Source organism: Elgaria multicarinata, chromosome 3, assembly GCF_023053635.1.
Source record: "Elgaria multicarinata webbii isolate HBS135686 ecotype San Diego chromosome 3, rElgMul1.1.pri, whole genome shotgun sequence".
Taxonomy (NCBI): domain Eukaryota; kingdom Metazoa; phylum Chordata; class Lepidosauria; order Squamata; family Anguidae; genus Elgaria; species Elgaria multicarinata.
The window spans coordinates 70,837,444-70,863,355 of NC_086173.1; the positions used below are offsets into that span (position 1 = coordinate 70,837,444).

The 25,912-nt window shown below is 40.4% G+C and overlaps 1 protein-coding gene across 1 annotated transcript in view; it reads left to right on the plus strand.

The window, feature by feature from the left end:
* DOCK2 (dedicator of cytokinesis 2) overlaps positions 1 to 25,705 on the plus strand; it is a 317,141-nt gene extending 291,436 nt beyond the window's left edge. Inside the window, exons 43-52 of the mRNA XM_063120569.1 lie at positions 2,612 to 2,696; positions 4,351 to 4,437; positions 4,767 to 4,943; positions 5,078 to 5,161; positions 7,940 to 8,077; positions 13,552 to 13,679; positions 15,780 to 15,954; positions 18,058 to 18,178; positions 19,875 to 20,017; positions 22,783 to 25,705. Coding sequence (XP_062976639.1) covers positions 2,612 to 2,696; positions 4,351 to 4,437; positions 4,767 to 4,943; positions 5,078 to 5,161; positions 7,940 to 8,077; positions 13,552 to 13,679; positions 15,780 to 15,954; positions 18,058 to 18,178; positions 19,875 to 20,017; positions 22,783 to 22,851 — 1,207 coding nt within the window. The 3' untranslated portion in view covers positions 22,852 to 25,705. The remainder of the gene's footprint in view (positions 1 to 2,611; positions 2,697 to 4,350; positions 4,438 to 4,766; positions 4,944 to 5,077; positions 5,162 to 7,939; positions 8,078 to 13,551; positions 13,680 to 15,779; positions 15,955 to 18,057; positions 18,179 to 19,874; positions 20,018 to 22,782) is intronic.
* Positions 25,706 to 25,912: the final 207 nt, after the last annotated feature.

Below are 25,912 nucleotides of genomic sequence, written 5' to 3' on the forward strand. Positions count from 1 at the left end.
AATTTTGTTCTTTTGGGGTGTGATTGTTTTCTTGTTGGACATTAAAACAGATGATAAATATTTTTGTTGCTATGCAGGCCATGCATTGTCATTAAATACTATTGGTGGTACCGATACTTTGGCATCACTTTCAGTTAGATATTTTCCTTAAGACGTGGCTACCCTTTGCAAAGTAGAGTTGCTTTATGACTTTATGCTTTTGAGTGTCTAGATTGCTGCACTGTAAGTGGAATTGTCACAAGAGCTGATCTTGTTAGGTCTGCAAAGTGCTTGAAATATCACACGTACCAGCAAGGAAAATATCATCTGCTTCACTGGCTCATTTACAGCTCACCATAAAACATAGTGCTTTATGTGTGTCTATAAAAATATAAATAAAATAAGGGAGTGGGGTTGATAGATTGGCAACTATAAGACGCAGCATCTGCAGAGTGAGATTTCAGTAAATTGTCTTTCAGAATGGTTGGATAGGCTTTCATACTCTTTTGACCTTTGAAAATAACATTAGCTGCTATTGATTTTCATACAATACTTTTAATGAGTGTCACCATTTTACTTTTTCCATTTTAAAAAAATCTTTTTTTTTACATTAAAAACAGTAACTTGATCATGTGCTTCAGACAACAAAGTCTATATGCTATTTACTGTTTTACTCTGTACAGCACCATGTACATTGATGGTGCTATATAAATAAATAATAATAATAATAATAATAATATGCCCACTACTCCTGGCAGTTAAAATTTATTGTAGGGCTCGTACCAACATAGTAAAATCTCTGTAAGACAAAGAAGTGATATGGTCCCAGACCAGGGATTGGGCTCACATCTATGGCTAGAGGCACACAATGGGCAGTATCCTATTTGACACTACCGCTAATGTAAATTACATTGTGCTAGCGCAAGCGACCTCTAGCGCAATGTCAATAGTGTTTGCTGGTGCAACGGGTTTTCTAGGAAATCCCATTGTGCCAGGTAATGCTATTGACATTGTGCTAGAGGTTAGGTATATTAGCCCAATGTATGTTAGTGGTATTGTCAAATAGGATACAGCCCAATATTTTTAAAGGCCATTGGAAGTCGTTTGAGATGAGTATTTCTCCTATGTTTTACACTGTCCTATTCTCCCCCTCTGGTCAAATATTTTTTTCCATTTAAAAATAAAATAAAAACAACAACAGCAACAACAAAACCCTGCAAAGCTGTTTGCCAGAGGGGGGTTTAGGATGAATATACCTACCACAAGGAGTGATTAGTTTCAAGTCGTTTTCAGCTCGCTGAAAAAGCTATTGTTTGTCGCTTTTACAGACTTCCATGCAGCTTCCACTCCTGATTTATGTGGTGCCAAAGCAAGTATTTTTCAAGGATTAGGGAGCATGAGTGCCTACCTATCTTGTAGTCACAGTCAAGTCAAGGTCCACTTCCAATGCTGCTTGTAATCAACTCTTGAAGGTCATAATCTTTCCTGGGCCACTGTTGGGTTTTTTTCTTTCTGTACTCTAAAAAGTGGCAGAAAGAGCATGAGTTCAATCCTATTGTTTCTGAGTGGTTAGATCATTTACAGATTAGAAGTGAAGCATAAGATTTCCAGTAGTGCCAGTAACAGAAACGTCAGACTTGGCAAACAGCAGCCATTTGAGGTTCTGGTATTCTCTAGTCCATGTATAGTTGGAAGACTTACGTGCCCGCTGTCGGCCCAGCCAGAACGGCTTGGACAGGGGCGGCTTTTGTGGGTGGGAAGGAAGGGAAGAAAGACGCTGCACGTGCAGGGACACATGAGCAGCATGAAGCGTGGGCGAGGCAGAACTTATGAAGGCTTGCCTCGCTGAAGCTCAGCCTCTCGTGTCAAGATATGGTTTGCCTTTGGGGACCCTCCTGTCTCATCTACTCACAGTTCTGCAGCACTGAGTGGGGATGATGCAGGCTGGTCTCCCAACACTTTGAAAGTGTCCCATAAGAGAGGGGCCGGTTTTACCCGCCTCCTGGCTTTGGAGAGTGTCTCGCCCATAATGGCAGGCTAGGTGCCTGAAGAAAGGATCTAATAGATTCCCGCACTTTCACATGCAGATCCAGGGAGGGGTGAAGCTCCCTTGTTTAAATAAAGAGGCCCTAGTTTACCCCAATCTCTGGTGTCTGCGTCTTTATTCATGCTTCCTTATCCACTCGCAAATGCACGCTACTTGTGAGGGAGATTCAATGGAAAGCTGTTCACCTATGGAAGAAAATAGGTGTGAGTGGCACTTTCAGGTTAGCAGGTTCATCCTGGTTCAAGCAAACTCATAATTCTCAGTGGTCATATTTTGTTGATAACACTATGTGCCCTTGAGATCCTGGAGAAATCTTGGTTTGGACACATCTTGGAAGAAACATTCAGAGTGCTACTTTGGTCATCTGGATTAAATATGCCCCTGGTGTGCTGAGTTTCCCATATGGAACTGTGCTTTAACTCAATAAATAAATAAAAAATAAATTATTCTTACAAACATGCTCAACTGGAAACAGTATTGGGAAAAGGGCAGGTTACAAATAAATATAATGATAAATTAATAGATAATTGAAGGGAAAGCTAACATACAGCTTAATATCTTTTTGTAATGTTTCTTTTCTTTTAGCTTTTATAAGTCTAACTATGTGCAAAGATTCCACTATTCAAGACCAGTCAGAAAAGGGTCCGTTGACCCTGAAAATGAATTTGCTGTAAGTATCTTCTCAGTAATGTTTTGACAGTGACTAGAAATTGGGTTAGTATAAAGTCAGGAGAGGAGGATGCCACAGTAGCACTGTTACTGCCAGGGGAGTTGGATGTTGTTGTTGAAACTAAGTTCTATGAAGTAAGATTGAAGTAAGATTTCTTCTCAAGAGTAAGATTGCTTAGTGTTGAGAAGAAAAGACTGCAGGGGTGGGATATGATAGCACTTTTCAGGGATCTAAAGTGTTGCCACACAGAAGAGGGCCACAATCCGTCCTCTATCATTCAAGTCTGTAGGACCTGAAATAATGGTCTTAAGTTAAAGGAAGGCAGATTTTGGTTGAACATCAGGAAAAACTTCCTAACTTTCTTTGCTTGAATAGCTTGCCAGATGTATTCAAGCGAAGACTGGACAGCTGTCTGTCAGGGCTGCTTTATACTGGATTCCTGCATTGAGCAGGCAGATTGACTTGATGGCCTAAATGGCCTCTTCCAGCTCTATGATTCTACTTTATCATTGGTACCTTAAAGTCAAGCAGTACTTTTGGCCCATCCTCACAAGTTACTCTGGGATAGATTTTGTCTATGTTGCGCCTGAGGAGGAAACAAGTACTCCCTGAGTTTTTCTAGCAGATTCAAGCCTAAGCATGAAGTCAGCATATCCAGGATTCTCCATGAGTATATTCCTGCTGACTAATCATAATTGAGGTGATGGTTGGTAATCCAATAATTCAATTGATGGAGCTCCCTGAAGGCCGAAGCTAAGCCTTGCTATGCACTCTGCTCCACTGCTGACTTGCTGCCAAGGTGAGGCAAGGTTCTAGGGACCTCCCTGCAACCTCCATTCCTGCTGTTATGCATGGCCCAGACAAATATGATTGCTTCTCACATGTTTCAGAAATTACAGGATCCTGGAGTTATTTCTGTTGTTGGATAGGTATGCAAAATTGTAGGTCACATGGAACTCCACTAGTATCAGTGAGTCTAATGGGATTTGCTCCCAAATAAGTGTGCCTAGGTTTGCAGTCTAAGTAATGCAAGACTCTTGCTCGCGAATAGACTTGTGAACTGGCATGCTCCAGCAACTAGACTCGGTGTACACCCAGAAAGGATTGATGAGACTCAAAAGAGGAAATCAATCAATCCAAAAACATCATGCCAGAACCTGCCCTTAGAGTAATAATTATGATCAGTAATCTTTAAGAAGGTTTTCTGTGTGTCAGCAGTTTATTGTTATATGATTTCCATATGTTAGTATGGAGTAGTTAAATATCATAAATTGTATAATTTGTTTATTTTATGAAACATTTTGGGTATAACTACATAATATCAGGCCAGGTGGAAAAATAAATGATCTGTTGGTCGACAGACTTTTTTTACTTTAGACCACCCTAGCTCAAGCCTAATATTTGTCCATTCTGCTAAATTGCTGCTCCTTCAGTGCTTGGATTTATCCTGTTCTCCTTCAGAGATTACATATCAGTGTCTTAGTTTATCTCTTCTGGTTTGGGGCTTTTTAACATCCCCTCCCCCAAACACACACACAATGTTGATGCCAGGAAAATAATTCCTCTTTATTATTTAAATTCCAGTTCTAGCAAGCCCTTAATATCCTAACAAAATGATTTCAGTGCTGCAATGTTCTGTGTGTTTTTTTAATAGTCTATGTGGATTGAGAGGACATCCTTTTTTACGGCTTACAAACTCCCTGGAATCCTGCGTTGGTTTGAGGTCGTCTCTATGTCACAGGTGTGTATTAGAATTCTAATTATTAATACACAGCTTAGCTCACAGAGATACAAAGTAAGCCCTAATGCTGTTTTATTTCAATGGAAAACTTTACAAAGCATTATGTTACCAATGAATTCATTACCTGTACTTAACAAGGTGACCCAATATACATTTGGGTGGTTCCCCCCCCCTTGACATTGGAAACTCTGATGAAATATTAAATATCTTTCAACTTAACTTTGCATGATCAACTTAGGATTCTCCCAGGTTTTCAAGTGCATCCATTCAATAGGTAGGTAAGAAAGTTTTCAGATGGCATAACTTATATTCTTGCTCTCTCCCCGTAGACTACAATTAGCCCACTGGAGAATGCCATCGAAACAATGTCTATGGCCAATGAGAAGATTCTGGCCATGATTAATCAGTACCAAAGTGATGAGACCCTTCCCATAAACCCTCTGTCCATGCTTCTGAATGGAATTGTTGATCCAGCAGTTATGGGAGGGTTTGCTAAATATGAGACGGTAAGGATTTTAATAGTTGCTTTGAAAGTAACATAATCCTTTGATTTATTTGTGCCAGCAACACAACCCTGGAGACATCATTGCCTGTTCAAATGTTAGGAAGGAAGGTTGAATGATCTGTTTTCTGCTTGCAGGCTTTCTTCATAGATGAGTACATCAGGGACCACCCTGAGGATCATGAGAAACTAAACAGACTTAAAGATCTGATTGCTTGGCAGGTAATACAAAAGTCTCTGCAGTCTTTTATTCTTCCCACCCCTTTGCTCATTGATCTGGATTCCAGTGGAACAGCACAATGTAACTTTAAATATAGCATATGTGCATGTTTTCCTCTTCTCCTTTAGAAAAGAAACTGTCAGAAATGTGACTAGATTTGTAATGTGTTATTAATATTACAAAAAAATAAGCTTTTCTACAAGTTTCTCATCAAGCTTTAATAAACCACCTTTCCTGAAAAACATATGTTGGGATGCAAGGGCATTTTGAGGAAGCTGGGCTGACATTGGATGGTTTTTTTGCCCCAAATATACCATTCCTTGATCCTAATCCCACTGTCTCTTGTGGTGAAACCAATGGATCCAACCCAAAAGGAATTAGTCATGCCTAAAGCCTATGGAAATCAGTGTGAATTATGTGAGACACAACTACCTTGAGCCATTGAATTCAGTAGGGCTTCAGCACAACTTTCGCTGCATTTGTTCTAAAATATTGTTTCCAATTGTGAAAGGCCCTGCAAAATCAGGGGAAGTCATAGCATGGAAATAATCAAATTGTATTATATTCCCCATCTTTTCTTATTGAAAGCATGAGTTAGTTTTACTGGGTAATTTCAACCTATTTTAGGGTAAATCTCCCCAACCTATTGCCCTCCAGATTTTGGGGGGGACTTCAATTCCCATCAGCCCAAGTCAGCATGGCTAACAGTCAGGAATGCTGGCAGTTGTAGTTCAAAATATCTGGAGGGAACCAGTTGAGGAAGGTTGTCTTGGGATGTACATGTCTAGATCCAATGGGAGAATGTCCATTAATATGTTCTGTCATTATATTTTATAATATATAGGGAAGGAAACTGTCCTATTGTTTTTACATACATACATATATGTATCAAGTCTTAGGCTGGAGTCCTAGGCAGCCATATGTATAAGCACAGGATAAATACACACAAGCTCGAGGCATCTTCAAAGTTTTTGCTGCAACCAAATACAAACAGTGAAACAAATCAGCTTCTTTTCCATTTCAAACTGGCTGGCGTGTTTCATCAAGAGATCACATGCAGTATCAACTTCCAAGATCCCACCAGCCTGCACGTATGGTTTCTAGAATTATGGCCTTAATAAGTATTAATAAACTAGCTCAGCAGCAGTTTCATAAACTCCTGTTGTAAGGAGTTGCAGCAAATCTTATTTATTTATTATATTTCTAATCTGCCCAATAACTAATGTTCTCTGGATGCATTACAAACAGTGCTGATGGAAGTTCCTACTGATATTGAATGTATTCTATGTAGTTGTACAGTCTGAATGTTATTGTTAATATTCCACAAAAAGAGGGAAAACATATAAGAAAAAGATGCAAAGGAAACGAATTTCCTATTGAGGACTTGCTTGAATATTGTTTTAAAGATGAAGGATGGTGCACTGACCCTTGCCAGAAACAATTGAGTAGATTGCAGAGAACAATCGGTAAAAAGGTAGCACAGAAAGGGAAAATCATCCAAACTTCCCATGAGCCTTCCAGCAGGACTTTTAAAATGACCTCTGAAGTGATCCTTCACTTTTCAATAGCATTGTTTATAAAAAGCTTTATGAAGCAATGTAGCAAAATGGATTCTGGTATGTATGTTGCACTCTTGCCTAAAGTCTTGAAATAAAAATGAAGACAAAACCAGGGGACTAAGTGTTCCCACACAATTGTAAACTTTGAGAATCTAAAACAGGCTCCTCCAAACTGCTGCCCTTCCGATATGTTGGACTACAGTTCCCAATATCCACAGCCAGCGTGGCCAATGGGACCAGGTTGGGGAAGGCTGATCTAGAAGATAGATAGGTTTGTATCATAGAAACTATCTGTAAGCTAGCAAACCCCAGTGAACATGGATCTCTGAAAAGATACATATGCATTCAATGAACCTCTTGTATGTGTGGGTTTCCACACTGACTTCAATGTCCACCTAGGTGTGCAGAGGAGGTGGGACTGCACAAGCAAGAATTCTGGATATGCATCATAGCACTCTTCGATCATAAATTTAAACAGCTGAGATTTTTCCTCTCTAGAAATGCTTGTGCAGTTTTAAGAAAAATCCTCTTTTTCAACTTACCTTGTGGTATTCTCTTGTTTTCAAAGAATGGGATGCCAGGCAATGTCTCAGGAAGAAAATCACATTTGCTCAGATTTTGGGGGAACTTGTCCACATTGGGTTCCTACTATCTATTGTTACAGTGAATGTTTGAGGGTGGGAGGAACGGGGTCCCAGCAAAACTCGGATCTCCTGGAAATATCACTTCCATTTTTATATTCTTGACAAAACTTTTCTTTTTCCTAAAGCTTTTAAAACTTGATTTTGTTCTGACTTTATACTGTTAGTTTTACCCTACCCAGTGCCTGTTTACCCTACCCTGTGCCTGTTTGCAATCTCTTCCCCTCCTTATTGTTTTATTATGATTTTATTAGAATGTAAGCCTATGCGGCAGGGTCTTGCTATTTACTGTTTTACTCTGTACAGCACCATGTACATTGATGGTGCTATATAAATAAATAAATAAATAAATAAATAATAAAACACTTAATGTTGCAGTGGGTAGAAGGGCTTTTAAGATCCAGAGTGGATCTATTCTAGACTAAAAAGTGGAGTAGTTACTTGATATGGGTTTAAAGTAATGTCTATTTGGGTCCTAAATGTTCCTTATTTCTACGTTACTGCAGAGAGTTTGACATGTTCTGTAGAGATCAGGGAGATTGATGGCATGGCTAAACATTTTCCTATTGTTCCTTCCTAGATTCCATTTCTTGGGGCTGGAATTAAGATTCATGAGAGGAGGGTTTCAGACAGCCTTCGTCCTTTCCATGAACGCATGGAGGAGTGTTTCAGGCACTTGAAGGCCAAAGTGGAGAAACAGTATGGGGTCAGAGAATTGGTATGGTTTTTCTCTCTTTTACTTCTCTCTGGCTTCTTAACTTTTATTTTAGCTCTCCTATTGTTAAAAACAGATCCAAGACCTTCATACTGCAAGGTTTGGCCAGTGATCGGAGGATTCTTTCATCCTGTGTAGCAGATCACCTCATTTGTTCCTTGAGGTGTAAAGCTAAGATTCTTCCATGTTTGTATGAAAGCTGCTCAGTTCTTCCAGAGAGAGAGAGAGAGAGAGAGAGAGAGAGAGAGAGAGAGAGAGAGAGAAACAAGCCTTATGAAAGCATGCTGACCAGCCAGGGCACAGAATTCACCCTCCCTCTAATTTTGAACAGCTTAGAGCTTTGATCCAGACTGACTATCCAGGGATCCTGGTTCTTGGAGGATTCCAACTGCTTGCTGAATCTGCTTCTGAAACCAGCCTTATTGAGTGCAGTAAACATAAATACATTAGCTGAGGCTAAAATGGTAGTATACAGAGCCTGCAGAATAGAATTAGCCGCTCTGTGTTTCTGACATCTCTTGGAGCAAAGCCCACTAAATAGCTGAATAATTAGATGAAATGTTTGATAGCACTAAAAATGAGAGGGGTTTTACGTATGGAATAAAATTTCTGCTCTTGCCTGGAACAAATTTCCCTTGCAGGCTTTAATGGTCTGATTCGGTTTCACTGATGAAAGGCTTTCAGGTGGTAAATTCTGAAGCTCATTCCTTGCGGGCTTAAGTCCTAAGTAATGCAAATTATGGCTATTTGGCTATTTTGTGTGTATAAATGGAAGTTTATTAACTTACCCTCATTTCTGTAGCTTATGGGCTTCTTTGCCGTAGTAAAGGCACAGTTTTCCAGTGGCTGGCATTTATTTATTTTTGCCACACAGATGAGCTTTCATAACATTAAAATTGCAAATGAGAAGAGACCTGGGGGCTGTCTACATGTGGGGAAAGCCCTGTGGTACCTGTGGATCTGTACCCTGTCATTTAGACAATGCAGGTGCAGGTTTGCAGCGAATGCGGGGCTTCTCCATGATGCTGTGTTTTGAAAAAGTAGGGGATTTATCCTGACTTTTTCAAAGAGAGCGACACCAACATGGTGCTTCTATTGTGTAATGTCACTCTGTGGCCAATTTGGGGCCAACCTGGGAGCAGAGCCTGGTGGAAGGTGACCAGAGATTGGTTGCCTTCCACCAGGAAGAGGGTGGGGCATCTCCAGGACCTGGATATCCACCCGAAACTCGGTGTTGGGATTACCTGCCGCCCCATGGGAGAGAGGAAGTGCAAGGTTGAGGAGGGAGGCCATGAAGACAGTCCCCTGTTAAAGGCTATTGTTGGTGGGGATTCAGAAGAGCACCCTTCTTTTGCTACCTCAGTCTCTAATTCCAGACTTTATCACTGCAAAGAAATTCAGTGCCATCTCGGTTAAGCAGCCCATGTCAGTTTCAGGTCAGTTAAAATGCATCATGGTTCTTCTCCCAACTACATTGCACTTGGAGATGGGTAAAAAAAAAGTGGCAAGCAACATTGGAAAGGTATTGAACAGGAGGGAAACCAACAGCAATGTATTAGTAAGAATGTTTGGAACTGGCACACCTTAAAGGTATTACAAGGCCTTTCAGATCAAGAAACTATTGACAATAATATACAATACAGGAAACTTTATGAGGTCTGTGGAGGTAATACAGCAGATCCCTAGACCACAACCTATTCTGCTTTTAGCCATCAAAGTCAAATTCCTTTCTACAAACAATACTTAACTTTGGAAGGTATGGAGCAAGCAGTTTGGTCCACCTACATCCCCGCTCTTACCCTTTTTGCACTATCCGATATTCATCTCTTTCTTCTCCCCACCGCTCCAGTCCCAAAACATAAGCAATATGAAATTTGAGAAGAAACAGGGAAACTATTTCCTCAGAGTTTTAGTAGAGAAGAGCAAGCCTATTTCAATTAATATGATTACAGGACCATGTATACCAGTTTCTGGGGAAAACAAGCAGGGAGATGCTATTGCTCAAATCCCACTTGGCTTTTCACAAACAGCTTGTTTGCCACTGTGTGAACAGAAGACTGGACTAGATAGCCCTTTAATCTGATTCAGCATGGCTCTTCTTATGTTTTTATTATTAGGACTATGCACCCCCTCCCCGAACCGCTTTGGATCCCGATCCGGACCTTCTAGATTGGGCCCAAACTGCTTTGGGTTGATCTGGACCTCTGCCAATCTGCTCCGGAACTGGATCTGGAGCGAGATCTGGAGGTTCAGATCAATAATCAGCCACATTTTGGCCCCCTCTTCCCCACTTACTTGCCTGCGCAGTGGACGGCGGAGGCAGGTAAGTGGGGAAGGGGGGACAAAATGGGGGCTGAATAAGTCCCCCTCCCCCCTTACCTAGTTCTGCTGTCCACCACTGCACAGACTGCGGCGGTGGCGGGCGGCGGAGCCAGGTAAGCCCCCCTCCCCCCTTACCTGCGCCCGGACCGCTACAGATGTAGGTAAGCCCCCCTCCCCTGACCTAGCTTCGCTGTCATCGCCACACGGACTGTGGCTATGGATGCAGGTAAGCCCCCCTCTCTGGCTCTGTTGCCGCACGGACTGCGCTGCTGCCAGGTAAGCCTCCCTCCCCCCACTTACCTGGGTCCGGAGCTTCGGAACAGTCAGAACCACTTCACACCATTCCAAACTGCTTCGAGCCGATCCGGACCTCCCCTAATCCACTCCAGAACTGGGCTTTGGAGGTCTGGATCAGCCCGCTCCGCTTCGGATCCGGGGATCCATAACGGAGCAGAGTACACACACTAATTATATTCCTAAAACCACTAATAAAACCCTTACCACACTGTATTGGGGTTTCAGGCAACGAGGCACTCTTATTCACATGTGGTGGTCTTGTCCCTTTGTATTAATGTTTTAAAGGCAGTATTAGCACAAATATCAGAAATAGCGTGTCAGATCATACCAGATCATGCTTTATTAGGCCTTTTGTTGATATTTAATGACACAAATCTGCTCCACAAAATCTGCTTACACTCCTGTTAGTATTAACGAAAAATCAGAAAATGTCCTCAGGACATATAATTACAAGCTGTTTTCAAAGAATGTGGAGTATTACCCTTTGTAGAAAAATAAACTCATCAAAGCTGGCTAGCTAGAGGTACAACTGAACAGGATGGCTTTCTGCCGGCATGGATCCAATTCAGTTCTTTTATCAGTGAAGGTGTCTCACATCACAAACAATCTGTCATTCAGATTTCACTCTGGTAAAACACGCTGATCTTTTAGGCATCTTTTTCAGGCTCTGGGAACATATGGCAAAACTATCCTGGGCACCACCACAATATGGCTCACCTGGGAGGTGTGGCAAAGGATAAGTAACCTGCCCCAAAGACTGAATATAAGGCAAAGGTGAAGTATGAGCCCCAACAAACTAAACAGCTTGTTTGAACCCATAATTTCAGCACCAACAGAAACCTATTTCACAACAATCCCAGCTGCCACTAAGAAAATGTACTATTTTTTTTTAAAAAAGTGGGATGGGTAGGAAGCCTTGGAGGGCTCCAGGAAACGCATCAGGGGCACCTTGCTGCCCATATGCACCACATTGCTGACCCACTGCACCAACATGATTTAGAAATGACCTTATTTAATGTTGTACCTGACCTGGCATAGTGGCGATCTAACTATAACAATAATAGCGTATTGGTCAACTTTCTAAAATGTATATTCAATGTACATTGATATTTTTGTTATATATTACAAGTTTCCTGTTTGTTTCTGATATGTGTATATAATTTGACAATCCAATAAAATTTGGGATTAAGGTGACTGGTAAGAGATGAGCTAGCTGGACGCTTAGCATGAAAGGATCCCAATCCCAACCTTACTGCAAACTGCAGCAAGCCATGGGAAAAGTCTCAGAATCTGGTAGAATGGAACAATCTGACATGAAGCACACAGGGAAAGCAGCAGACCAGCTCTAGTGTTTTAAATATACAAAAAAAAAAAAAAAAGCACTGATGTGGCTTCTTTAACCCCTTTAGATACAAACATCTCCCAGTTTCTTCTGGGCTCCATCTTGGGGGCTGAAATTTAGCACTTATATTGCAATGCACTGACGAAAAGCATTCCCCCCCCCCCCTGATATATGTGGCAAAATAAATTACTTCATCACTTCTGAAGAAGTTTCTCATAAATTAATAAGCTTGGGGGATGGCAGTATTTAATGTATCTTCAATATGTATGAAAGCCAATTACTTTAAAGAGAAGAACCATTCTGGTTTTGTCATCCCTCTCTGGGTTGCCTGGTGTGTGTGTTTTCCCTATGAAAGGCAGCTGTGCTGATTGTGTCTTCTCACTGCATTTGGGATTCACCAGATGAGAAGCAATTCCCACTGCACATAAAATGTAAAATGTATGTGAAAATAAACTTGAGAGCTCTAAATGGTTTTTCTGAGGCTCTAGCCGGAGGTGGCTCTCTGAGTGAAATGAGGTAGTGTCGGAATGGAGCCTGAAGTATGAGATTACATACCAATTTCCCTACAAGTTCCATAATATCTCTGCAATTGTGTGTGTGTGTGTGTGTGTGTGTGTGTGTGCGCACGCTTAAAGCCTCAAGTTTCAAGTATTAAATTCAGGAAGGTGGTAAGTTTTTCTACCATATAAGAATTGAAAATAGTTGCTTTACCTAAGTGATAAGATAAAAGAAAGCTCAGCCTCTACAGTAAAGTTAGGTGAAAATAAACAGGAGGGTAGACTATGTTCAGAAAAAAATATTTATTTATTACATTTTTATACTGCCCCATAGGTCTCTGGATGGTTCACAGCTCAGTCATGCACTGCACTAGCTAAGAAAATACTCCATTAATATCTACAGAATGTGTCGGGATGGATCTTTAATATCCTTTCCTACTTGATCTTTCCTGGGCATCATATACTGTTAGTTTGGGCAGCCTTTGTCAGCTTGATGGTTGGGAGGATGGAAAACGTTTGCATCCAGCAGGAATGATCTTATTCATTTTCAAGCACTGCTTAGACAGCAAATAGAAACCTCTGCATATTGTCTGACACGTTTTGCAAAAATAGGTAGCATGGACTACATACGGAGTTTCTTACAGAATAATTGAAGAACAAAAATTATCCCTCAAAACCAGTCTGATTAGAAACCCCAAGGTCAGGAGGCGGAAAAAACAGTCACAGGTTGGAGTAGTTTGGTGTTACTGAACCCTGCAACTCCCATGTGTTCTACAACACTAACGTAAACTATGATTTCCACTTTTACCTTCTGACATTTCAGTTTATTTACTAAGTCATTTATAACATTTACAGCTATGCTTAAATAAAAGGAAAACAAAATTCAGGGTGATTTTCCTTCCAGGGGAATTTTCAGTTTGTTCTGCCCCATTCTCCACTAGGACAGATATGCAGGGATGAATTATCCTATCCCTCCAAAAAATCATAGTGTTTTTCTTTCTCTTCTGTCTCCTATTAAGCCGGATTTTGATGACAGGCGACTAGGTCGACCAACATCTATGCTGAGATCGTATCGTCAGATGTCTATCATTTCATTGTCCTCCATGAATTCAGAATGTAGTACTCCAAACAAGATTGCTGCAGAAAGGTTAGTTTGGTATTGGCCACTTTCATCAACATGGGCAGGGATATGGCAACGGAGTCTTCCCAGGATGCAAACCAGGGAATTTTATAAATCCCTTTTAAATAGATTTGTGTTAATACTGAGAAACATACTGCATGTGATGGCTTAGCTGAGGCAATGAGGATTTTAATCTTGAAGAAATCATTCTTTTACTACTAAAAGGTACTTTTGAAATGAGCAATGGCAAGCTGTGAATAATTGGTTACCTTCTGAAGTCTTGTTCACTTGCATTCCAGCATTACTTGCTATTGAAGCTGCTTTCAGGTAGAGTCATACCCAATGCCCATCCAAAATATAAATTAAGCCAATGATAATGTCTGCACATTTCAGAAAGAAGACACGAGAAGACCCCTTCCCAAATATACACTCCTAAATTATCCTTCAACATCTATATAAGAATATGTTAGTGTACTGCTTATTACTACAGAGCTACCAAACTGATTTTGCTCATAAACAAACTGAGGATTGAGGAGTGTAGACGTGCAGAAAATGTTGAAACTCCAAAAAAGTTCAGAGCTTGAGCTTTAACAGTATGTTTTTTGCTCTGTGCCAAACAGCAGCTGATCTGACATCAAACTTAAAGAAAGGCTAAATGATCTTTTAAACAAGAACATCTTTGTGGGGCGGGGACTATTTCACCTTTGCCAGTTTATTTGTGCACTAGACAGATTTTGCTTTTTTGTTTTGTTTTCACCTTTGAAAAAACTGGAATCAGTGCTGTTTTTGTGATCAAACCAATTCAGCAAATTTTTGTTTTGTTTTCTCAGACTAAATATTTATTTATTTATTTATTTATTACATTTCTATACCGCCCAATAGCCGGAGCTCTCTGGGCGGTTCACAAAAATTAAAACCATTCAAAGTATAAAACAACAGTATAAAACCATAATATAAAATACAATATAAAAGCTCAACCAGATAAAAACAGCAGCAATGCAAAATTACAAATTTAAAACCATGTTATTTAAAATTTATAGATTGTTAAAATGTTGGGAGAATAAAAAGGTCTTCACCTGGCGTCTAAAAGCACATAATGTAGGTGCCAAGCGAACCTCCTTAGGGAGCTCATTCCACAGCCGGGGTGCCACAGCAGAGAAGGCCCTCCTCCTGGCAGCCACCTGCCTCACTTCCTTTGGCAGGGGCTCACAGAGAAGGACCCCTGAGGATGACCTTAGGGTCCAGGCAGGTACATATGGGAGGAGGCGTTCCTTCAGATAACCTGGCCCCAAGCCGTTTAGGGCTTTAAATGTTAATACCAGCACTTTGAATCAGGCCTGGACCTGGACTGGCAGCCAATGAAGCTGGAAAAGGACTGGCGTAATGTGGTCTCGTCAGCCAGTCCCTGCCTCATGGTGACACAGGGTTTATTCTAATAGTTTAAGATTATAGTGTGGCTTCTGATTGTGTATCATTGTCCTCAAGTGTCCCCTAATTACAATGTCTATTAATGCATAAAATCAATGTAATGTCCTGGAGCTAGTACTTCGCCAATAAACACACTGAAGAAACATATTGTGGAATTTCTAAATAATAATGAAGAATTACTGTAAATCTGTTAAGTTGCAGTTGGTATATGTTACAGTTCTACCAGGAGTATTTAGAGTAGGGAATGTTGTTGTTTTTTATTGTTGTTGTTTTTGTTTTGCACAAAGCTCCCCTCTCCACCCCCTCAATGTGATATTCAAGCTTATTTTAACCATGTCCTCCATCTGAACTCATCCCTATACCCTGCAGTACTCTCAGACAGCCCTGCTTGGATCTTCTGAGGTCATCTCTTTTTTTCCCATTTGTTGTCACTTCCTGTTTCATCTATCCCTTTCCAACTAAATCCATGCTGCTGCAACAACAAAAAAGTTACATCACGGTAGTTTTCCTTAGCTCATTCCCAGCCTGTTACGTTCTTCAATTTTTGCCTTCCCCACTCATCTTCATGCATATACCTTGTTCAGGAAATCCTGAATTATCTTGCATAGTAGAAACATCTGCATAGAAACGTCTTTCAATGGACTAATACTGCAAGGGGTGGTATAATTAAGAGAGCTTTCTCTCAATTTACACCTGCAGCTTTGAACTGGAAGTGATGTCACCAAAGGCAACCAAGTCGGTCTCGGAAGAGAATGTACGCCTGATAAGCACCCAGCCTGAAGTTAAGTTGAGAAGAGGTAGGAGGAGAGGAAAGAGAAGCAGCGTGGTATTTGCAGATGAAAAAGTGTCTTCTGAACTTCCTGATATGAAATGTGTAAGTTGTTATTACAGGGTACTCTTTTATAATCCTGAAGCACAAGCTGTCAGTTCCATGTTGGACATCTGCCTTCTGGACAGTATTTGTCCCTTAAAGTATCAATTTTGTAGAAAAGCTTGCTTTATTGCAAGATGTGACAGCGAGGTCTCTTTGGTAAGTAGTAGGATATACATTGCCCCAGTGGAATGTATAAATGAAGCTGCGTTGTTGTACTTAGCAATCACAGAGTTTGGGAATCTGCCCTAAACCAGACCTTTCTTTGTGCATGTTTGGTGGGAGGTTGTACTAGTGAATCAGGAGGAAGGAGCTGGCTGCAATTCTGTGGGCTCTGAGCTACTTTCAGGAGGAATAGGTGCTTATTTTGAATCTTGTTAAAGAAAAGCAAATCTTGTTAGGACATTGCAAGTTTGCAAATTGTGCTTCTATAAAAAGTGCCAAGCTGAAGACTACATCATTGGCACCTTTTCGTGCCATCTATCATCTGAGCACTTTGATCACACTAATATATCATCAGCCTGAGTTATATATCTTGCACTGCACAATTTTATAACATCATCCCTGAGAACCAAATGTTTTGAGTGTTAAAAAAGCAATGTCATTAAAGTAAAAATAACAACAACAACAACAACAACAACAGAGCAGACCACTAAAGAAGCCTTTTCTAATTTAGCTTGCTATTGAGATGCAGAGCTAAATAAAGATTAGGTTGGATCACGAACCCATTAGAAGAATGGTTACAAAGTACATAGAGTTATATCCCAACATAAGCTGTTTGAAAACCTTTCAAAAGGTTATCCGCCTTATTCACTCTTCACATCAGGAGTAATTTGGTCTCTGTTGTGTTCACAATAAAATGCAAAATATATAATTTTTAAACTTCTGTAATCCTAAATACCTGTTTCTTGAGGTTTAATATTTTATTTTTGGAGACATGCCAGCATAAATTGCTAAAACTCAATTTGTTCCTGCCAAGCAGATGTTGAAAAGGTTTGGAATTCTGTGTGGGCCTCTTGACCACGCCTTCACTGAATAAAGAAATATGGAAAAGAGAAACGAATATCAAGATTCAGTTTTCTGATCTTCAGAAGCTTATCAGATGTATTTAGGCATCAATTACTCAGTATGATCTTGTGGACTTTTCCCAGCTTGGCATACTATGGAATAAGTCTGTCTCATTCTATATGTTTTCAGCATCCACATTGTGGGTACCACTTTTGAGAACCTTAAGTCTGGTTTTCATTTTGCTTTTAAATGCAGTTGTTTAGCTAAAATAAACAACTATTTTGGGCCCATAATAAATATTATGAAATCTGCTCCTCTGAAATATTTGCCACTAAGAATAAGTATTTATAAGCAAGCAAATCTGTTATGTTCCCAAACAAATCATACCCTGTAGTATTCTTTATAACCAATTAACAAGTAGCCACTGGACACATTCAAACTGAATTCCCTTACACCTTGATTTTATGCATATCTACATGGAAGCTAGACATGGAAGTCTAATGCTGTTTACTCTTAGCTAAGTGTACACATGATTGCACACTAAGTAAAAAGAAATAGATTCCTTTTGTAAATTAGGAATGTTGATGCAATAAAAGAAAATGGGTGTGGGAATTCAAACATGTGGATTATCTTTCCTTTTTATTTGATGGCAAGTCTTCCCTTAGTTGGTAGAATAAGTAAAATATCAAGGACCCTGCAAACTCTTTTGTCTGTGCCCTTGGATAAGTCTCATTCGCTTCAAGAGATCTTGTGTGGATGTTCCCAGTGGACTATGCTCTTAACCACATTCTACTGAATTCAACAGAATTCCCATTGATTTTAATGACCTTGGATGTCAGTGAAATGAATGCTTTGTTTTATTGATGTTTGCTTATCAAATTATGTATTTTGCATTCTCCTGGGCTAGCCAAGAGTAGTTTCATTTGTGAGGAACCACAATACAGGAACAGCCCTTCAAATAACTGGAAAAATATACATTTGTCAACACAGGTACCTGGCTGTAATAATTTTACCCCACATGTGTTCTTTTGTAAAAATGGTTTAAATTAGATAATTCTGAGCCTGAGTACTGTGACAATTTTTTTTGTTACTGCACAGCTGTCAAGAAAATATGAATTTATGAGTGACACCAACCTTTCTGAACATCTGGACGTACCTCAGAAAACATCTGTTCTCAAACAAATGAGCTTTGCCAGCCGTTCTATGCCAACCATACCAGGTAAGCCAATTAGAATAAGTGAATGAAAGTGCTAAGCTTTTTGTCTAACATTAACTTTAAAATAATAAAATTGGCTTCTGCTGTCCGTTAAAAACAAATAGCAACATACCTTTATCTTTTAGAACTAAACTTGTGTTGGATATTACGTCTTTTAGTATTTTCTAGATCCAAATCAGATATTTTGATATAGATTAAGCCTCAGCTAATATATTACGCAATACTGTCAACATATTAAAAAAATACAGACACTCAATAGTTTTATCAAATATCAGGTATGTATATTGAGAGCACCTGCTCTCACTCTTTTGCGCATGAACACACACAGTGCTGAGGGAGTCCTTAAGAGTCATAGATGTTGTACAGACACTTTTGCCCCAGTTTGCAAGCACCTGCAATACAGAGTAAAGGCAAAGGGATGGAGACAGAAATAATTTACTGTTGTTGCTGCTGCTGCTGCTGAAAAGACCAGCGCAGGGGGCGTGTAGGGAAGGCAAATAGTACAGCACAAAAAAGAAGGGAGAATACAAGGGCACATATTCAGACCAACAATACTCCACCCGTGATAAATGTCATAATGGAGCCTGGTGTTCTGCTCCTTCCATGCATTGATTAACCGATGTTCCTGAGTGACCAGTTCCTGGTTCTCTCCCACCCTGATGTATTGGAAAATCAAAATATCAAGCAAATAGGATTTCTTTTTAACTTGCTGAATACTTGGAAGCTTCTTGGTAGAAGTCCATATTCTCTCATTACACCTGATTTGGATTAGGGCAAGACCCAGATGAAAATACCCTTCATCTTCCAAGGGGTGCTTCCATAGAGACCCTCAAGTGTGACAGTGAACTGATTAGCCATTTTGATTTTGTACATACACCTGGAACAGAAACCCTAAGAGCCAGGTTTCTTTCCCCCTGCACAGCTTCCATAAGAGCTGAGCGGTTACTGATTGAAAAGCTGTTTTCTCAGCTCTACAGGTTCCTCAGTAAGGAAGCAGACATGGTGTTAGGGATGGAATCTCCAACATGCTTTCCGTGTACGCCAGTGTACCCACAGACACCTCTCTTGGCATCCACCAGTTCCCTCCCTCTCTTGATTTATTTTGGTCTTACTATTTTAATAATAATAATAATTGGAAGGCTGACATGCAGCAAAGTGAAGTTCTGCCTTCTGGTTCCATCGTTATTTAGGTTCAAAATAGTTGTAATAGAGGTTGGGCCCCATTCTTCCATGTTCTTAGATGGAAGTTATTTTTCTTTTAGTCACACCACTTTGCCTTCTGAGAAATGGGTGTTTGTGATTGGCCATGCCTACCATGGCAGCCATTTTGTGAGAGTGCCCATTACATTCTCTCCAAATTTCAAATGTGCCTACTGAGCCAGGAAGGTTGGGTACCTCTGTACTAGGGCAATTACATTTTACATATGCTACTGAATTGTTATCGGGAACCAGCCAGAGAAAACCTGTGCTACTTTTTATGTATGCAGTTACTCTAGGTTGTAGCCACTGCTGGCTGTCCACCAAAAAAAACAGAAACTGCTGGCAAATAGGTTTCCCCCTTCCCCACTGCAGGCTCTCCAAATCTGCTATATTGTATGAGCAGCAGTCTAAATTTAACCCCCAACTTATCTTTGAGAATTAATTGACTTGGTTTCTGCCTTGCTGCTGCTTTACAATGGACATTTGCACTTTTTTAAAGGCTTAACTATGTCAGTGTGCTACCCAGCACCTGAGGAAACAAATGCATCACAGAGGATGAGCCAGGCAAGCATCCCTCCCATCTTGGAAGTCGACAGGAAAACTGTAAAAAAGAAGAAAATGAACCATATCTTCAAAACAATAGTAAGTGATTGGTTTCAGTTCAGTGTTGAGTATATGATGAAATTGAATAGTGGTTCTCTAATGCCACTAATTAATTACTCATGTGACTAGTGGTCCACCCATTCCTGATTTTTCAAATGGATTCTGTAGCTTGACTTCTGCCCAATGTGTTGAAAATGCAAACATGGACAGAGGAGGCACAGCCTGAATAAAGTATAGTGAGAAAATTATCTTCTCAGTCCATCTCTCATATTTCCCTATTCTGTAGGCACAGCATGCTCCAACACAGCAAATTGTATAATAGGTAAGAAGTCTAATTTGACCTCCACTTGTTCTTTTGGCCTGATTTATGTGCCAACTCCCCCAGGAAATTTTTTGAAGCTTTGTTATTTATTTATTTCATGGGAATTGGGGAACTACAAGCACACATTAAAAGTACTAGCAGGGCACTCTGTTTAGTTCATGATGCCAGGCAGGTCCCTGGGACACCCTTTACACAGTAGTGTGTTCCCCTACAGTTAACCTGGAGTCTCTTAAACCCAAACCATTTGGCTATATTAGAATGGTGCATGTACATAAATATTAATTCTGAGCAGTCAACTGAGGAGCAAAGAAAGTATCTTCCCATGGGCATTTATTATTATTATTTATTTATATAGCACCAACAATGTACTTTTATAGCACCAACAATGTACATTTGTGAAGATATTAACAATGCTGCATTTCCAGCACCACTCTAGGCAAAACTCCCATCAATTTCAATGAAAGCATATCTTGGATTTTAAAGTGGCACGCACAATTTAGGCTGTCTTGGGTTATCATTCATGCATTTAAAGCTGATAAGATCCCGAGCTTTCAAAAGCTGTCTTCTAACAATCTCTTGACTTTAAGGATGTAACTTATTCATTTACTCTGACTGCAAAAGCAAAAAGTTAGCTAGAAATGCAGGGGCTATTAGTATTTTAAGTGTCCAAAGGGATGCATTCCAAACACTAACATAATTACTTTGTACTTGTGTAAGCTCCTCCCTAATGTGTCTGAAACGCTTATATAAAAATCATTTCCATCGCCAACAGGAAGTCTGATCTTAAGCGTTCTGGCTGCACATCAGCAAGGGAAGTTTCTTTCCAATCACACTGGCGAGGGAGCAAGAGATAAGCCCTCTCTCTCTGTATACTGTGGAAATCAGATAAATAGCTGCATGCTATGTATAAAGCAAATGTCTTGTCCAAACTAAGAGAGCACAGAATTGCAGCCTTGAAGTTCTACATCAAGTCATATAAAAACTGAACAGGAAGAGAGGGTACCTACCGCTTAATCACTTCTTTCCCTAATAAGAACCAAGCAACAGCTTAGGTTAGGAGTGCATAACCCATGCCCCCTTGGTGCTCCCCAGTGTGGCCTGCAAACCCAGTGGGAATGCACCTATTTTCTCAGCAGCCAAGCTGATCAACTGGACTGAGGAAGTGGGCACTATTTCAGCACTGCTGTTAGCTCTGAACTTGCTGGCCATCTCTGGTAGATTGGAAAGGTGAAAGCCTTCCTCAAACCCCAGCACTACTAGCAGTGGGAAAGAAGCAATCCCAGTGGCGATCAGTGGAGTATGGGAGAGGATTTCATCTCTACAGAACCTACCCCAGGGATCCCTATAGCTCACTGGGCAGGGAGGGTTTCCCATCCCTGTGTACTGAATTATAAGTCTGTGTGCACATGTGCAGACCTCAGCCAACACTGGATGTGGTCCCTCATGGCAAAAAAGGTTGTACATTCCTAACTTAGGTATTAATTCATCAGTCAATTAACTGGGCACACATAGTTTGACCTCATTAGAACTCTCTACAAGAATGAATCTCTCAAGGAAAAGCAAAATAAAACCAAAGTGGAGCTATGTTGTGGCTACTCTACTGAATACTGCCACACCTAATATGATGGTGTCTGAAGGACATGGGAGCATCATCATCTTGGCTGTGGGCACACTTCTAATATAACTCCTCCTTCACAATATCCCAGGATGCATTTGGGAGAAGTGTAACCCTTTTACTGTTTGGATGGATTGCTATGGCCACCCTTTGGTGAGAGTGATACGTCACTATAGCCCTTACAGGAAAGGAAGTCACTGAAAAAGCCAATTGCTTTGAAACCCCAAAGATTTAACTACAGCTATTGCTCAGCTTCCTCCCAACTATTAGCGATGTGTCCAAAGACATTCTGAGTGGTGGCTATTCCTGGTGGGACATCACTGGACTGGAGAGTCCAGGCGAATATCTCTTGAGTCTAGATATGCTTGTTTGATCCATCTCAAGTGCTGTCTCCAGACCTAATGGGATTCTGGGGAGAAGTGATTTATGAAGCTTCTGGAACATGGGCTGCTATGTAACTGAGCCTCTGCATAGACCTCATGTAACTTAGCTACATCTTCCCTAGTTCTAGTGTTGTAGCAGAGAAGGGGACATTGCGATGGGAGACCACCATGCCTTAGCAGCTAAGCCTTGAGGTATGTTGAGATAACTTAGCCACCTTGGGAATTTTATATGGAAAGGCAGCCGATTAATTGAACATGCACCCCACCCCCCCAAAAAAAATCACTGAAGTTGAAGTGGGAGGAAAGCATTAGAAAATTCAACCATATAGAGCCCAAGTCTAACAGTAACTGCTAACTTTTAACATGGGTTCAGGTGTAACAGTAGAATTTAATGTGCAAATTGATATTCTGTGTGCTTAAAGCAAGAATGTCGGGAAAAGCAACATGTTGACATCCAACATTTTTTTCATTTGTTTGTATACAGTGCAAGCCCAAGCAACTTGAAGATGTGAAACATACTAGTGAGCGGCAATCTGATTTATCGGACCTGTGAATAAATCCCTTGAGTTGGAAGAGAAGTCATTTCCTAGCAAATGGAAAAACAACATTCTAAAACTGGAGATAAGGACTGGCTTAAGGGAACTTTCATAATACATATAAATCACTTTTACTGTCTACTGTTTTAATCAAAGCATAATAATAATTATAATTGCTGTTGTATTCCTTAATACACAAACTAGGGTGCAATAGGGAATTGTTGTTAATCTACAGACTGGGTCAGAGGCTCAGCCTTCCGAGAATCCTATGTATGTGATTGGTCACTGGAGCAAGCATGCACCTCCACTGTGCATAGAACATAATGCGACACTGATCACATGCCCTTAACCTGAATTCTGACTCTTCAGCATTTTATTTGCACTTTACATATAAATACCATATCTTGGCAGATATGTGCTTGCTTCTGTACTCCTCTGCACATACAGGGTTCCTGAAAGGCTGGCCTTGTAAACAAGGTCTTAGTGAGTTGATTGATCTGGTAAATTTCCAATGAGTTTTAAGGCCTGACTGAAATCATGCTTATTCTTATTATAGAGGTTCACTATAATCCATGAAAGCAGTCAAAGAACATAAAGTTGTCTCAGTGTATATTTGATTCCCCCCTCAACAAATAATAACTTTTTATATTTGAAACTATTTTTCCAAAGTTTTATCTGTATGAAAATTCCTTTTGCAATGCAATCTTATACATGTTTACTCAGAAGTAAATTCTATTGTACTCAGTGGAGCTTAGTCCCAGGGAAATGTGGATACATTTGCAACCCTATTTTCTTTCTATTTGGTAGTGCTGTACTATGTACTTCTCGTAATTTAGCAATCAGATATACAATGTTTCCCCCCATTTGCTCTGAATTATTTTTCCTGGAATTTCTCCAAATCCCTCCAAATATTGCATATTAATCTCCTCTTACTGACAATGGAAGTAACTCCTGCTACTCTGCAAATATAATTGTGTTTGTCTTTCTGACGTGATTATGAAATCCATTCAGTTTGTTTGCACAATGCTTTACCAGCCAAAATACAGAGCCCAAACTAGCCAGCATCATGCTAAAAATCAAAGAAAACAGTTTTAGAAAACAGTGTGAACAATAATTGGCTGAAGATTCAATAAACCTATACACTTTCAACTCAATACTTAAGAAAACTACAATTCAGTTAACAAACAATATATCCATAATAAGCAATTCATAAACAATACATCAGTAAACAATATGTCCTGCTTTGGCTGTTGCAGGCTCTAGATGCAGTAGAATTCATAACAGAGGTGGTTTAAGCCCAGGCAGAGGTTAGTACACAGGCAGACAAGAGGATCAGGAGCGGTCAAGTAAGAGGTCAAACACAATAAATCAGTAAGCATTTTACACAGTCCAGAAGCAGAGTTCTTAGGCAGTCTATAAGGTCAGTACATTAGGCACAATTCAGGATACAAGGCAGGATGGACCAAGTTGATCCAACAATGGCTGGTTTCTAGTGAAGGCTTTTAAGCCCAAAGCCTGCTGGACCCCACCTAGAGCTCAGCTGCAGTAATCAGAGCTCTCTTTTCAGAGCTCTACTCCTGAGGAATAATTTTCTCCTGAAGAGACCTTTTCTGCATGTGAGCTCTCCGTCATACAGGAGCCCTATTAACTTGTCGCTTGAGGCGACGATGCTACCGGGGGTCAGGGAGTTGCTCAGCCTCTGCCTCTGAGGCAGAGTCCCTTTCTCCTGACAGGCATGGCCCTGCAACACCTCTTCCAAGGCCTCAGGCTCCTGTGGGTCTGAAGACTGTCCCTGGTCTGGAGTAGCCTGAGCTTATGGGGCCTCTAGCTCCTCCTCTGAGGAAGACTCCTCAAGTAGGGACATGACACAGTATGGGAATAAAAACCATATTTTAGCAACAAAGGCATTCACCAATATTATACCAACTCCAGCAGCCAACAACGCAGACATATTGTAAAAGGGGACAATGCCACCATAGAGGTAGCAGAAGCCTAAGAGAAGAACTAGCTCTAGCAGATCAATGCAGCATAGTTAGGGAGGTCAGAAGAATCCATCCAAGGAGCTCACAGAACTTTCATTAGCTCAGCCCCCTGGACTTTGGCTCATTTTCCCATGAGCTGGCACAACTCGATGCAGATTGAGTTGGGTCAGCTGGAAGGTTTTGCTAGACTTTTTTTTTAAAAAATGCATAAATAGAAATGTGCACAAATTACAGGCACAAATTGCATAATTGACACAAATTTTGGCTGTAATTTGCATAAGGTAAGCAACTTGTGACCAAAATTTGTACGAATTTCACAATTTGTGGTTGGACTATGTGTAAAGTATGTAATTTGCGACTGAAATTTGCAGAAATTATACAAATTGTGCCCTGTAGCATGCTCATAAGACATTTTCAATGCATTTTGTTCAGGTTGGGGGAGGGTGGGGCAAAATCCTGTCTCAGCCATTCACCAGTCATGATGGTACTGGCAAGATGACTTAAGAGTCAGCTGGTCTCAGGTGTAAAAGAAAGTCAGAGTGGACTGCAAATGACACAGTCCCTCATTTGGCTCCTTGGCTACTGCTTCTGTTGCCAGAGCTCCTAGCTGTGATTGTGTGCCAAGTCTGAAGAGCGCTCACAGGGTTAATAATAATAAAAAATCTTTGTTTCACTGCCCCAGTACAAGAGTTTTGTTGTTTTTAAAATGTTTATTTCATAAATTGTCCAATTTTTTTTCAGACATCAAGAGTTGCATTTTTATTTGGGCTTACTATAAAGTTTCACCACTTAATCGCGTCAAATATCCATTTGCTTTCACAGTTTCTGGATGCTGCGTGCAACTGCACTGATTTAATAAACAATGCCCAACTTGGGCCTTTAAAATACAGTTTTTAACTTGCTTTCTTTAAGGTGAAAATTGAGGTTTCCATCTGCATTTTCTGGAAGTATGGATGTCTAAAATAGCCCAGTTGCTCATAAGAACTGATATTCTGCTGTCAATGGAACTCCGGTGTAGGGAGAGATCTGCATCAAGCACTGTTCACCTCCAGCACTAGCAGCAATTGATACCGATAGCTTCTGTAGTCTCCAAGCA